This window comes from Megachile rotundata, chromosome 10, assembly GCF_050947335.1.
Source record: "Megachile rotundata isolate GNS110a chromosome 10, iyMegRotu1, whole genome shotgun sequence".
Lineage (NCBI taxonomy): Eukaryota > Metazoa > Arthropoda > Insecta > Hymenoptera > Megachilidae > Megachile > Megachile rotundata.
The window spans coordinates 9,378,993-9,394,920 of NC_134992.1; the positions used below are offsets into that span (position 1 = coordinate 9,378,993).

The 15,928-nt window shown below is 34.3% G+C and overlaps 1 protein-coding gene across 5 annotated transcripts in view; it reads right to left on the reverse strand.

Moving 5' to 3' along the window:
• Nucleotides 1–15,928, reverse strand: part of Ppn (proteoglycan-like sulfated glycoprotein papilin) — a 185,354-nt gene that overhangs the window by 7,308 nt on the left and 162,118 nt on the right. For 3 of the 5 annotated variants that reach the window (XM_076536700.1, XM_076536699.1, XM_076536696.1), the window contains 13 exons: nucleotides 15,131–15,310; nucleotides 13,806–13,985; nucleotides 9,925–10,140; nucleotides 9,272–9,442; nucleotides 7,914–8,327; nucleotides 6,566–6,778; nucleotides 5,987–6,154; nucleotides 4,488–4,730; nucleotides 3,147–3,466; nucleotides 2,682–2,832; nucleotides 1,713–2,210; nucleotides 282–437; nucleotides 22–135 (listed from right to left, as the gene is read on the reverse strand). In XM_076536700.1, coding sequence (XP_076392815.1) covers nucleotides 22–135; nucleotides 282–437; nucleotides 1,713–2,210; nucleotides 2,682–2,832; nucleotides 3,147–3,466; nucleotides 4,488–4,730; nucleotides 5,987–6,154; nucleotides 6,566–6,778; nucleotides 7,914–8,327; nucleotides 9,272–9,442; nucleotides 9,925–10,140; nucleotides 13,806–13,985; nucleotides 15,131–15,310 — 3,024 coding nt within the window. Of the gene's footprint in view, nucleotides 1–21; nucleotides 136–281; nucleotides 438–1,712; nucleotides 2,211–2,681; nucleotides 2,833–3,146; nucleotides 3,467–4,487; nucleotides 4,731–5,986; nucleotides 6,155–6,565; nucleotides 6,779–7,913; nucleotides 8,328–9,271; nucleotides 9,443–9,924; nucleotides 10,141–11,242; nucleotides 11,414–13,805; nucleotides 13,986–15,130; nucleotides 15,311–15,928 lie in introns of all 5 variants that reach the window. The other 2 variants (XM_076536697.1, XM_076536698.1) reach the window with 2 other exon arrangements.

The following is a 15,928-nucleotide window of genomic DNA, read 5'->3' on the forward strand; positions in this document are numbered from 1 at the left end:
TTAATATATTTGGATATTTACCATCGACTCGTATATCTACAGTGTCCGAGGCTTTGTAGTAATCATTTGTGGCGACGCAACGGTATCGGCCGGAGTCCTCTCGATTCGCGTCGGTGATTAGCAATCTGTTCGCGTCTGGAAACAGAATTCAAACTTATTAGAATCTAATAATCAAAATTTATTAGAATTTATTGCATCAAAATTTCAGGGTAAATTAGGGATGTAAGAATCTCTGGATGTAGAAATCTAGAGATGTAGAGATTTAGTTAAGGTTTACTCACCGGTAATCTGAATTCGATTATTAGCTTGAATAGGGTCGTCATCCTTGAACCACGATACTCGAGGAATCGGATCACCATCGACGTTGCAGGTGATGCTGATATCACTGCCTTCAGGGAACTGATTCTGTCCTATCGATATATTCGCTGTGACAGGAACTGTGGGAAAGTCGATTACTGTTAAAACTTTGACAATACACGTTGGCAATAAATAAGAAATAAAAATGAAAATAAAGCAGTTCGCTATAGAAGAAAAATATTTTATAAATGAAATATTTTACTATATTTTACAAATGAAATATTTTACTTACCTTTGCAGTCTGTCAACTTGTTAATTTTGATTCGATTAATACACATGCAAAGTAGGTTAGAAAAACAGGGACATGCAACGATTCAAGCACTGGCAATCAAAGATGCAAATGTTAATAAAACAGAAGGTCCAATCGTCGTTCAACGTAGATATCGATTATAAAAAGAAACTGTTTTATTTAAAATTGAAGTAATTCGTATAGGACGTAGGAACATCAGCTTGAAACATGTCGAAAGCTATTGCTATTGTATCCACATATAACGCACCTGGTGCGTCCTCGATGTTATATGCAAATCACATAAGACGCACCAGGTGAGTCATCGATTTGGAATGTATTGGAGGCTATTGTAATATAGCAATCTCTACATAAAAGGCATCTGGTGCGTCCTCATACTAAGATGATATGAGACGCACAAGGTGCGTCATCAGTATGTGACCTTTTGGATGAAAGAGGTATTTTTATATGAAACACACCTGGTGCGTCCTCACACTAAGAAGATGATATGAGACGCAAAATGTGTGTCATTGGTATGCGATCTATTGGAAACCATTGTAGTATTACATAAAATAGGAAGTTTTACATGAAACGCACCTGGTGCGTCCTCACCTGCACCACGCAAGTTGCATAAGACCCACAAGGTGCGTCATCAGTACAACACATATCAAAAGCTATTCCAATACTGAAAAAGATACTAATTTTCATATTAAACGCATCTGGTGCGTCCTTACTTGCATCACACAAATTACATAAGACGCACAAGGTGCGTCATCGGTATGAAACATATGAAAAGCTATTCCAATATTAAAAAAGGTACTAACTGTCAAAGTCAAGCGCACCTGTGCGTCCTTACTTATACCATGCAAGCTGCATAAGACGCATAAGGTGCGTCATCAGTATGACACATATCAAAAGCTATTCTAATACTGAAAAAGATACTAATTTTCTCGTCGAACGCACCTGGTGCGTCTTTAGCTACACCAAATAAATTACATAAGACGCACAAGGTGCGTCAACCTCATACCTAACCCAAAATGCAAACTTTCTCCTATCAAATAAACTAACATCTCGATATCTACGTTTCGACCTTGTTACTGGACCCTCAATAATCAAAACATCCCCTCACCTGCAAACCTGCGACCAATCTCGATAGTGGTTCTCGTAATAGGAGCAACCGTAGGTACATGAGTCAAAGGAGTATACGTGATCGGGTAATCAGGAGTCTGCGTTCTGTTGGGTCTATAAGGATACTGAGGCTTCTCAGGTTTTTTAGGAGGTTCGACCAAGTACTTCAAGTACTGTTCGAAATCAGGTCGGACATTGTAAACAGGTCCGATCGCCTGCAGAGTCGTCGACCAAGATGCAGCTCTGCCGATCGCGTTGAAAGCTTGACAGGTGTACACGCCTAACGACGACAGTGTCACCGAACGAATTAGCAACGTGTAATCGGAATCTTGTTCGTAGATGTCCGACGACAATGGCAACATGCGATCACCTCGCCACCAAGTGACGAAAGGCCGAGGCCAACCCCAGGCGTAGCAATGAAGCGATATGGGCGAGTTCATGGTCACCGTGATCTGACTGTTTGGCTCACCGATGATCGCTGCTGGTAGCTCTTGGGGTTCTACGTTGGGTCAACACGACATGCAGAAGACAAATTTTACCATCACCAAGTTTGGGAAGAATGAGTCCATATTTAAGGATATTGTGAGGATTACTTTGTTTCTAATTTTTGGATCCTTCAAGATCTGAGCGATCACCTTGTGGTTCTTTAGGATCAGAGCTAATTCATAATATGACTATTGCTAATTCTTGGTTATTATTGCTCACAATTATTTTATCTCTATCTATGATTAAATTTTGAAAAACCTAATTTGGACTTAGGTAAAGCTCAGGTGCTTGAAATATTGATCCAGTAATTCTGTTACAGACTACAGACTCATTTCCATTCCCATTAGTCAAAATACGAAGTTAGACATTCACTGTTATACTACTTCTACAAAGTTAACCAAATCTACTTGAAGTAACTTGTGCCACATTAATGACAAATGTTTTTGCATTCATAGAATACACAAGATGACTTTAAGATACGTACCTGTTATTACTAATTGGTATTCCGCTCTTACCGGTGGTCCCAAACCATTGTCAGCTGTACAAACATAAGTTCCACCATCGTATCTGTACAGATTGATTATTTGAAGAGAACCATCGAGCAGTATACGGCGCCTGTTCTCCGACGGCCCGATCTACGGACATTAATAATCATTTATGTAAATTAAAATTTGCTTTCAATCATTCTGATATAACAAGAAAATATTGAAACTGTTAGGTTAATAAAAGAAATTTAAAAGAAATCTAAACTTCGTAAAAATGTAGCAATGTGAATACACAGAATTGATCACCCACTGAAATAAAATTTATCCAATTTTAAAAAAATTTATCCAATTAAAAAAAAATTATCAAATTAAAAAAAAATTTTGTCCAATTAAAAATTTGTTCAATTTTTAAAAATTTGTACAATGTAAGAAAAAATTTTTTTTTTAAAGATATTTTTACTGACCAAGGTGGTATCTTTTCTCCATGTAATGGTGGGTTTCGGGTTGCCAAGAGCCAAGCACTGCAAAGTAACGTATCCACCCTCTTGAGCGCTGACTTTAGGCTCTTCAGGCTGCTTTATCGACGCGGGTTCAGCTCCAGCCGGCGGAGCAGTGACCCACGGCCTTGGAGAGGTCTCAGGAACTTCCGCTGCTGGTTCGAGGCAGGAAGTGCCGCAACCAGTGTTGCAACACTTCATCTCTCCGGTGCAATCTGCGTCCGTGATGCACTCCTGCTCGCATCCGGTGCTGTTCGATACTCTTGGACAGCGGCCTGGTTTTGTTACTGTGAAAATTATTGTTTTTCAAGATTTATTATGGATGTAATTTATGATAAGAATTTTTTTAACTATTTATGCGAGATAAGTACTTGTGGTGTTAGTTACAATAAATATTATTTAGTTATAATAAATAGAAGCTTGTAATTTAAGATATTTTAGCAGCACTACATTAATAACGTAATTTATTTACATATTAATATATGTTAGATATATGTGGAATTAATGATGAATATTAATACTTCAAGATTTGGGGGTGACTTTTAAAATAAATTGCAAATTAAATTATTTAACAATGAATAAGACTGTGTAATGACACATTGCTCCACAAAATGATGAATATTAAAACTGCAAGATTTAGGGGTGACTTTTAAAACAAATTGCAAATAAACATATTTAATAATAAACAAGACTGTGTAATGACACATTGCTCCACAAAATGATGAATATTAAAACTTCAAGATTTAGTGATGACTTTTAAAATAAATCGCAAGTGAACTTATTTACCAATAAACAAGACTGTGTAATGATACATTGCTCCACAAAATGATGAACATTAAAACTTCAAGATTTAGTGATGACTTTTAAAATAAATCGCAAGTGAACTTATTTACCAATAAACAAGACTGTGTAATGATACATTGCTCCACAAAATGATGAACATTAAAACTTCAAGATTTAGGGGTGACTTTTAAAATAAATTGCAAATGAACTTATTTACCAATAAACAAGACTGTGTAATGATACATTGCTCCATAAAATGATGAATATTAAAACTTCAAGATTTAGTGATGACTTTTAAAATAAACTGCAAATGAACTTATCCAGTAATAAACAATACTATGTAATGATACATTGCTCCACAAAATTATATCTTCACTAAACATTTTTAATTTTTTAAACTTTTTTAAAACTGAACCATTAGTTTTGTTTACAAATATAAATGCATATTGTATTATTTTCATGTTGTATTTATTTTTGTTATTTTTCTGTTATGTATGTTATGTTTGTTATTTTGAAATGTTTTACCTGATCTGCATACACCCTTGTATTCCGTGCCATCTTTAGTGGCGACCAAAGTAATGGCGCATTTAGTGCCATCAGGACAAATCTGCGTCCTACAAGGATCCACACAGCGGCATCGTTCGCAATCCTGAGAATCCACGAAGGCTTCCTTGCCATAAGGACAACGAATAATGCTGCATTCCTCGCGAGCTTCAGCGCAAGGGTCCTTTACGTTCTTTCCGGACTCCACGTCGATCTCGTTAGTGGCTGTGATTAAATTGTTTACGATTAAAAATAGGGTAAACATGGAAGAATGAAGAGAAAAAAAAATTGCAATATAAGCAATATACATTGATGCTTTCAGCGATATCGAAGCATGTACATCAATTAGCAACTGAAAGATATAAGGAGGAACATAAAATATAAGCTTGAGAAATAAATAAAATATTTGTAATTTTGGGATATTTGTTGAAGAGTGCCTTTTTGGGGGGTTTAAGCTATGTTAAAGGAAGTGGATATACATGTTGTGTAGCGTGTTAGAAATTTAGGAATTTTTAAGGTTTGCAAAATTTTTATTTTCGGGTTTCTAAATTGTCAAGTATTAGAATTTTCAAGTTTAATTGCTACATACCGAAACTCTCGACTTTCTACAATTTTGGAATCTTCAAATTCCCTAAATCTTCCCAATTTTCCTAATTTTCCTAATTTTCCTAATTTTCCAAATTTACCAAATTTTCTCAATCTTTCTCATTTTCCCATTTTCCCAATTTTCCTAACTTTCCTAATTTTCCAAATTTTCAAATCCCCAAATTCTCAAATCCCTAAACTCTCAAATCCCCAAATTCTCAAATCTCCAAACTCTCAAATCCCCAAATTGTCAAATCTCCAAATTTTCAAAGTTCCAAATTCCCAAATTTCCAAATCCCCAAATTCCCCAAATTCCTAAGTCCCCAAATCCTTACGTATGGAAATTCTCAAGTTCCCAAATTTTCGTATCCTCAAATTTTCAAATCCCCAAATCCTTAAATCTCCAAATCCTTGAATCCCCAAATCCCAAAAGGCCCAAATCCCCAAATCCCAAAATCCCAAAATCCCAAAATCCCAAAATCCCAAAATCCCAAAATCCCAAAATTCCCAAATCCCAAATTTTCCAAATCCCAAATTCCCCAAATCCCAAATTCCCCAAATCCCAAAATCCCCGAATCCCAAAATCCCCGAATCCCAAAATCCCCGAATCCCAAAATCCCCGAATCCCAAAATCCCCGAATCCCAAAATCCCCGAATCCCAAAATCCCCAAATCCCAAAATCCCCGAATCCCAAAATCCCCGAATCCCAAAATCCCCGAATTTCCCAAAATTCCCAAATAATGTCCCTAAAATAATAATACAATATATACACAAAATGCTACCTAAAAGAATCGTACATAAAAACCAATAGACTTTCCAGGCGTACAATTTGCGCAAAGAAATAAAAACGATGGAGAAAATAATTGAATTTCGGGGAACACGTGTTCTCGACTTACTGCTGAGACAAGTGTTAATACAAGACTCGAAAGTCTTGAATCGATTACGATTTCCACCGCATCCAGTGTAAATGAACGCTCTACAGGTTTGTTGTTCCTCGTCGAAGTAGAATCGCTTGGTAGAACCGGAAGTGCAAGACCCGATGTCGACCGGTTCTTTACAAATCGCTAAATCATCATCGTTCAAAACGTTACTGCTTTCTCCAATTTTTGAATTCTCTTATGTGAAATTCTCTTTTCACATAATTACAATATTTTTCACATTGGTAAAATATTTTCTGGGTCTTCAAAATCCGAAGAGTTAAAAATTCATTCATTTTTTAAAGAAATTACGTCAAGACCTTATATAATATTATTCCCTAAAGAGTTTGGAATAAAAAGAATTGTTTAAAAGTTATCTCAATTGAATCGTTAGATGTCAAATAATTTACGATCACAATTATTTATTAATTTAATGATCGTCTTAATTGCTTCACTTCCCGTTTGTAAGAAATTGAAACTGCGGGACTGCATTGTTTCGCAAGTTTTCTGCTTCATAACTTCGTAACGAAATATGGCAAACAGAATGGCGATACTTACACAAACTCGACAGGTTCGTGTCGTTTCCAGGTGGCACAGGTTCCTCGTGATGAATGCAAATCGATACGCACTCGTTCATAGTGCTGAATCTGTTTGCGTTGCCCTCGCAGCCACCGTATATAAATTCGCGACAGATGCGGCTGACCGGGTCGTAATAATATTTGCGGAAGGAGCCTCTACAGTCGCCAGGATCCGCTGGCAGGTTGCAAGTATCTGCAAAAATATGAGGTCAAAATGTATACTTTATTTGTGTACTGCATTTGTTAAGAATAGTGAAAATCAATCACAAAATTTGTTGTATAAAAATGTGGCACTTATATGAACGTCTCGTGTCAACATCTCATATGAACATTTTATATGAACATCTCATGTGAACATGTTAAGTGAATGTGTCATATGGACATATTACATGGACATGTTCTATGAACATACTGTATGTGCATATGTTATGAATATATTATATGAACATACAGTATTTACATATGTTATGAATATGTCATATGAACATTTTACGTCAACATCTCATGTGAACATGTCAAGTCAATGTATCATATGAATATATTACATGGGCATATCATATGAACATACTATATCTACATATGTTATGAATATGTCATATGAATATTTTACATCAACATCTCATGTAAACATGTGAGGTCAATATATCATATGAACATACTATATCTACACATGTTATGAATGTATCTGAGAAACATATTATATCAACATCTCATGTGAACATATCATGTCAATATATCATATGAACATATTACATCAACATATGTTATGAACATATTATATCCACATGTCATATGAACATATTATATGAACATATTATATGAACATGTTATAGGAACATATTACATCAACATTTCATGTGAACGTATTAAACCTACATATCTCCTGAACATATTATAAGATCAAATCATATGAATACATCATATGAACATATGTATATCCACATCTCATATGAACACATTACTTCAAACTGTTATAAGAATATATCATGTTAACATGTCTGTTAACATATTATATCAACTTATCACATGAACCTATCACCTAATACATCAAAATTTCATATGGACATGAACATATTATATCCATATGAACATATTAACCATATGAAACTATTATATGACCACCTTATATCAACATCCTATATGAGATCACACTATTGCACATCTCACATAAAACTCCTGCCTTTCAACCCTAAATCTCTCTTAAGAAAGATACTCTTCTAAAGTTTTATTAAATCAGTCCTAACGTTTGATTAAACAGTAAACAGTCCCACTAGAATAATCTTACTAAAACTTCTAATTAATCCCAATTAATAAATATGAAAGCTTGCCTTGTCCTTGGAATCTTCCACAAAGTCGTTCGCACTGTTCCTCCGTCTGGAAGCGATTCGCATTTCCTTCGCAACCGCCATAAGTGAACGCTTGACAAGCTTGATTCTGCGCATCGTAATAATAAGCGGTGATATCGTTGTTACAAGAGCCAGGATCGACAGGCGTGAAACAAATAGGACTCTTTGAGACTGTTTCGACACGAGGTGCAACCGTGACGGTGATGTTCGCTGCTTCCGTTGGACTTGGTCCTCTCTTGCATCTCTGTTCGCAGGATGCTCTGTCCTGGAAGCGGTTCTTGTTACCCTGACAACCGCTGTAGTCGAATTCGTAGCAGGAGTCTGCTCGATGGTCGTAGTAGTACTGTCTGACGATTCCGCTGCAGGGACCGATGACTTTTGGCAGGGAGCAGGGGTCTGAAGAAAAGAGAATGTGAGAAATGTGAGATATTAGTAGGTGAGATTTTAATGGGGGAGAGTGATCTTGAAAATTTTGGGGGGAGTTGTATTTGCAAGGGTGAGATTTGGGAGTTTCGGAATTTGGGGATGTGGGAATTTGGGAGTATGAGAATTTGGAGATATGGGAATTTGGGGATGTGGAAATTTGGACATGTGAGAATTTGGGGATATGATAATTTAGAGATTTGAGAAGTTGGGAACGCAGAAATTTAGGCATATGAGAATGTGGAGATGTGGAAATTTGGACATGTGAGGATTTAGGGATGTGACAATTTGCACATGTGAGAATTTGGGGATGTGGGAATTTCCACATGTGAGAATTTGGGGATATGAGAATTTGGAGATGTGGGAATTTGGGGATGTGGGAATTTCCACGCGTGAGAATTTGGGGATATGAGAATTTGGAGATGTGGGAATTTGGGGATGTGGGAATTTCCACATGTGAGAATTTGGGGATATGAGAATTTGGAGATGTGGGAATTTGGGGATGTGGGAATTTCCACGCGTGAGAATTTGGGGATATGAGAATTTGGAGATGTGGGAATTTGGGGATGTGACAATTTGCACGTGTGAGAATTTGGGCATATGAGAATTTGGAGATGTGGGAATTTGGAGATGTGGGAATTTGGACATATGGGATTTTGGGGATGTGGGAATTTGGGGATGTGACAATTTGGAGACGTGAGAATTTAGAAATATAAAATTTGCAAGATTGACAATTTGAAAACTTGATAATTATTAATGCAAAACAGTGAAAATTTGTAAAGTTTAAATTTGAAAATTTCAGACATCGGAATATAAAATATCTAAGCAACACAACACCCAGAAAGCTGAGATTTCGAAACTTTGTAAATGTCGAGAACTAGAAACTAAATTTATTTACTTGTAATCAAACTGTATACCTTGTACATCCCCACAACGATATTCGCACTCCTCGTGAGAATTGAAGTTGTTTCCATTGCTCTGGCAACCTCCAAACCTAAATTGCTTGCAAACACCCTCCCTGCTGTCGTAGAACCATTTAATTTGATCATCAGAACATGGACCGTGTTCATCCGGAAGGAAACAGAAGTCTGCAAAATTTGTTACAAAATCCTCTCTCAAAATTAAAAACATTCTATTAACAAATGTAACTCAAAATTAAATTATTATTTTATTTGTCATTTTACTGGAAAATAAATTGCTAGTTTAATTGCTGTTTTATGTATTTATTTACTGGAAAATAGATTGTATTTTAGTCAAAACTGAATTGTTATTTTATTTGCTGTTTTACTCAAAATTAAATTAATATTTTATTCAAAATTGAATTGTTATTTTATTTGCTGTTTTACTCAAAATTAAATTACTATTTCACTCAGAACTAAATAATTTTATTTGCTACTTTACTCAAATTTAAATTGCCATTTTATTTACTATTTCGAAACTAAATTGTTCTATCAATTGCTATTTTATTCGCTCATAATATCATTGCAAAATAAATTATAATTTTGTATATTTTCTTTCTACCAATATCTACAAAGCAAAATTGAAATTTTACATTAAAATGTTAAAATACCTGGTCGAAATTCGACTTCCCTAGACGGCGCAGGGGTAGTAATCGTCGTTTGACACCTGTTAAGACAATCCTCTTCGGTGACGAAATTATTCTCGTTCCCACCGCAACCACCATAGTAGAATTGTCTACATTGTTGTTCGTAAGAATCGTAGTACCATCGTTGAGTATAGTTGTGGCATTCTCCCAAAAGCGCGGGCAAAAGACACGTGTCTTGCTCTATATTCAAACAGTATCCTCATTGAAACACGTTCGTAATCGAACACTCGACGTTGAGAAACAAACAATTCCATAAATGTCAATTTTCTTGATCATTAGAAAATTTATCTTGATTCATTCGTTAGACTTAAAATTCAAATTTAACCATTTTTACATACTTTTGTAATATGTATTTAATACTTTAATATATTCTTAAAGAAAGAGAAAATGCAAGAAAGTTATTTGTTACTCATAAAAAGAGGAGAATAAAATATTAAACATGTCTCAGAGATATAAAGTTGAAATTTTCTTATATCAATTTTTGTAAGTTTATTAATCTGTATAGGTTATGTTCCTGTGAGTTTATTAAACTTGTAGGTTTTTTAATCTACAGAAGACAATTCATTTTAAATTTGATACAAAATTTCTTTCTTAGATTTGTTACTATTAGATATTCTTGCTGTATGTTAATAAACTGTCAGTGCAATATTATGTTTCAGAAATATAAGACATTGACTAAAGATTAACCCCTTAACCTATAAATTCAGCAGTGACATAACCTAATTACTACTGCACCGTTATAAAGAAGCTATCTTACGAGGAACATTGAAATGTTAAGCATATTTAGTAATCTTCAATTATATAAATTACGATTGAAATTCAAAATTCGATCTTCGTACAAATAAAACTTAATTTCGTCACATTGAAACTGTAAAGTGGGTGACGCGTCAGACGCCATCTTGTCAATGTTTCTCAAGATCAAAAACACATAATATTGAACATCCGATATTATCAAATATTATCAAACATTATCAATATTATAAAATATCATCGAATTATCAGAAACATTATTTTGTTCTCCTATTTAACGACATTTACAGAATTCTTTATTTCCACCCGTCATCACAAGAAAAGCAAACATAAAACGAACGAGTTTGACACTTCACGAAGACATATTAAAGGAAGTCTTTTAAGCACATACAATTTACGAGCACATAGTGCAACAACAAAGGACGTATCGTGCAGAAGACGCATCGTAAAAAGCGAATAATCTTACGTGACTCGACAGAGTAGAACGTTCACGAGAGGACTTGAATTGATTGCGTAGCGATTGAAGTCTTACCAATTTTAGCCGGGCAATCGGACTCGCATGCGTCCCTAGATTCGAAATTATTTTTATTTCCACCGCAACCGGTATAATAGAATGGCATGCATCGATTCTCCGACTGATCAAAGTACCATCGAGATTGCTTCTCCCCGCAGTTACCCTCGGCTCGAGGCAGCAAGCAACTATCTGTTAATCGCAGTGATTATTATACCGTGCAAACGTTAGGTTTTTTTCTGTATTCTAGTGCCAATCACTTGCGGTTCTTGTGGAAAATTATGGTTGTAGATATGGTTGTAAAGATTTTAAATGACTTCATTAGGGTTCGACGAGGTTGCAACATATTTCTCTTTGCAGCGGTGCTCATGGAGGGTGAAGATTACATTTTCTAAATTGGAAAAAATTTGAAAACTTAGAAATTTAATACTGTAAAAAATTGTGAACTTAAAAATGTAAAAATTTAAAAATTTGAAAGGATAGAAATTTTGAAATGTAGGAACTTGATGATTTAAAATTGTAGGAGTCCAGAGAAGCAAAGCACTAAAATTGAGAAATATGAAGCTTGAAACCCCCAATCTTAAAATATTTTAACATGCAATAAACCTTCAGAACCGCAAAAGTTTGACAAATTTGCAAAATAAAAATATTCCAAGTTCCTGAAAATAATAAGCGTTATTTCTTGTGCAACTCTTTTTCCATACTTCACCAAACCTGTACTAAAAAAAAAATCGAATGATTGCGTCAAATTAAATGATCACCTTAACAACTATATCAATTAATTGTTAATAATTAACAACACAAAAATTATATAAAATATTAACTTTTATAAAACATTAATACATCCTCCATTTCTTTTAAAATTTCAATAAAACTTTTCCGAATTTTTTTCGAATTACTAACAAAGATCATCATCGACACAATCATTCGAATTCAAAAAAATCTAAATCACGTTAACCGACTTTTATCCTCACTTTTTACCGAACAAAAGTGATCGTTTATGTTCTAAAACTCCCTTGCGTGATGTACATGGAAATCGAACCATCGAGTGTTTCGTGCAATGGTGCACCGGTGGTGCACTCTGAACAGAAGTGCATCTACGTGCATACAGGATTAGAAAGAGGCAACGATTATATTGGTTTCACCAAACGTGCTCTCTGTTTCAGTGACAACAACGAGGTACAACATAGAACCAACACCAACGATAGCCACGACGATTGTTGTAACTCTGATTCCACAGGGTGCGATACATTTTTTGTCATATTCGTCCGTTTGACAATTTTACTGTTCTTTGGTGATAAAAATTTATTTTGGAATTTTTTTATTTTGAGTGCAAAATTTATACTTTGAGATGATGAAAAATTGGGGGTGGGAATGTTTTGACAGGGTGAGGGATGAATTAGGTGCTTGAAGGGCTCTTTAGGGACATGTAGGGTTGTTTAGGGGCATTTAGGGCTGTTTAGGGATGTTTAGGGATGTAGAGATTTGGAAATTTGGGAATTCAGAAATTTAGAGAAATTATTACAAATTTGGAGATTTGATCATTTGGATGAAGGGTTTAAGAACCTAGGGATTCAGGGATTTAAGGGTTGGAGAATTTAGGAATTGAGAAATTTAGAGATTAGAAATTTATAGATTTGAAAATTTTAATATTTTGAAATTTAGGAATTGGGAGATTGTGGAATTTGGGAATTTAGGAATTGGGAGATTGTGGAATTTGGGAATTTAGGAATTGGGAGATTGTGGAATTTGGGAATTTAGGAATTGGAAAATTTAAGGGTTTGGAAATTTATAAATTAAGAAATTCATGAATTTAGAAATTTACAAATTTGGAAATTTAGGAATTGGGAGATTGTGGGATTTGGGAATTTAGGAATTGGAAGATTTAGGGGTTTGGAAATTTATAAATTAAGAAATTCATGAATTTAAAAATTTACAAATTTGGAAATTTAGGAATTGGGAGATTGTGGGATTTGGGAATTTAGGAATTGGAAGATTTAAGGGTTTGGAAATTTATAAATTAAGAAATTCATAAATTTAGAAATTTACAAATTTGGAAATTTAGGAATTGGGAGATTGTGGAATTTGGGAATTTAGGAATTTAGGAATTGGAAGATTTAAGGGTTTGGAAATTTATAAATTAAGAAATTCATGAATTTAGAAATTTACAAATTTGGGTATTTAGGAATTGGAAAATCGCAAGGTTTAGAAATGTAGAAATTAGGAGATTCATGAACTTAGAAATATAAGAATCTAAGATTTAGGGACTTGGATATTTAATAAATCATAAATTCAAGGATTACAAAATTGATAAATTAGCAAATTTCATAATTCCAAAATTTTTAAACCATCTCAAAGTTCTACCAATCAAACATAAAATTATCAAAGAAAATTATGAAAAAAAAATCACACCCTGACGTACAACGAACGTTTCACCAACACCGAGAAACGACCCCTTACAGCTTGCGATCTATTCATTCAGATAACAAAGCACAGAAGCTCGTTTCTCAACATTTCCTTCGATCGAAACTCTTTTCTTGTTCTTTTCGATCCTCCTTTTCACTGTCGCTGTTTTTACTGGTACCTTTGACAGAGCAGCGCTGCTCGCAGGCAGCAAGCGTACGGAATCTATTGGCGTTGCCTTTACAACCACCGTAAACAAATCGGTTACACTTCTGACGCTTGGCGTCATAATACCAGCGCAACACCGTGCCCGGACATGGCCCGGGATCTTTCTCCAGGGCACACACGTCTGTCAGTTTTACTGCAAATATTTGTACGTGTTACTACGGAGATTTTTTGTGAGGTTTTGTTCGATGACGATGGTTGATGCCGATTAATGTGCTGTTATTGAAATTGATGTTTCTTTGAGGAGGGTTGAAATTATGTAATACGTTTCTAAATTAATAACTTGGTCATTTACAATTTTTTACTAATTATCTGTAAAAATTTTTTATGTCAAACTTACTCAAAATGTACTGCAAATTCAATGTTCTTTTTTGTTAAATATTTGAGAATAAATTTATGGCAAACTTGAATTTATTTGAAACTTTTAGTGATTTAATTTACTCTCTTATTTGGTTGAAAGATTTTTAATATTGTCTTTATAATTTTTGTAAAAGAGTTATTTCTTTTATAGTAACTTAACAGACCTGTTCGCCCATAAGTAGCTCTAACACTTTCCTCACAGTTACCCTAACTCCTGAACATATAACTGTGTTATTTTGATTTTGTCCATATAACCATTTTACTTTGATTTTAACCATATAACCATTTTATATTAATTTTGACCATTTACCATTTCATTTTAATATTGACCATCTACCATTTTATTTTAATATTGACCATCTACCACTTCATTTTAACATTGACCGTCTACCATTTCATTTTAATATTGATCATCTACCATTTTGCTTTCATATTGTGCATCTACCATTTTGCTTTCAAATTGTGCATCTACCATTTTGTTTTAATATTGACCATCTACCACTTCATTTTAACATTGACCATCTACCATTTCATTTTAATATTGACCATCTACCATTTCATTTTAATATTGACCATCTACCATTTCATTTTAACATATTGACCATCTACCATTTCCTTTTGAATATTGATTATCTACCATTTCATTTTAACATTGACCATCTACCACTATAATCCTGACCATTTACCATTTTCCATGTTAACCATGAAACCACTTTACATCATGTATTCTCATCTAGTTTAATCTATACTTTGGCATTCAACGAAAACTAAGTCATTCAAAAATCAAGAGGGATGAAGTCACACATGGTCCGCGTTTCTGTAATACGTTCAAATGTGTGTGTACTGATGGGAAACTCAAGCAGTAAACGAGCATGATCCGTGCGTGTCTCGAATGAGGATAAACGTGTTGGATAAACGTACCTCTTCTTCTTCCAGGTTGCAGACATTGCTGATGACAGGCGATCTCTGTGGCGAAGTTGTTGTCGTTCGATTTGCAACCACCGTACCTGAATTGTTCGCAAGCTTGGGATTCGCTGTTGAAGAACCAGCGGGTGAAGTTGCCTTCGCAGGGTCCTGCTTCTTTTGGTTGCTCACATGGGTCTAGAAATGAATATTACTTCCACGTTATTAACATTATAATAACATTGATTAACATTGATTTTGATAACCTGAATAATACAGAATGCAAATATTATTAAAAATTTTCTGGGTAATATGGTTAATAAACTGGGTATACAAGTCTGATGAGTTTCTAAATAAAATATGAAAGACAAAAATGATGACTGATAAAGTTCATCGAATTAGTGATAAAACATGAGGGATTTCGAAAAGACAACGTTGTTTGATAATTATTAGTAAATTGAATTGTTACCTCAATACAAATTTTATTAGAAAATATTGAAAAAAAATTGTATGTTGTCTGAGAGTAACAATATATGATATTTAATTTTTACTCAGAAAGCTTGAAATGAAGATTGCATGTGAAATAAGCACACATGATGTGTACTTATGTGTGTACTCATATGTGTACTTATTCACCAAAAAATAATAAAATGGGAAAAATAGTGAATTCAGTAGACTTTCGTTATATTGCCACTAGCAATATAAAACTCTTCGGAAAATCTTCTTTCATATTGCAGAGGTAAAAAAATTGTAATATGTAGATATTAGCAAAAAGTTTATATGAATCTCTCACCGTGCACCTCAATGTACAAAACT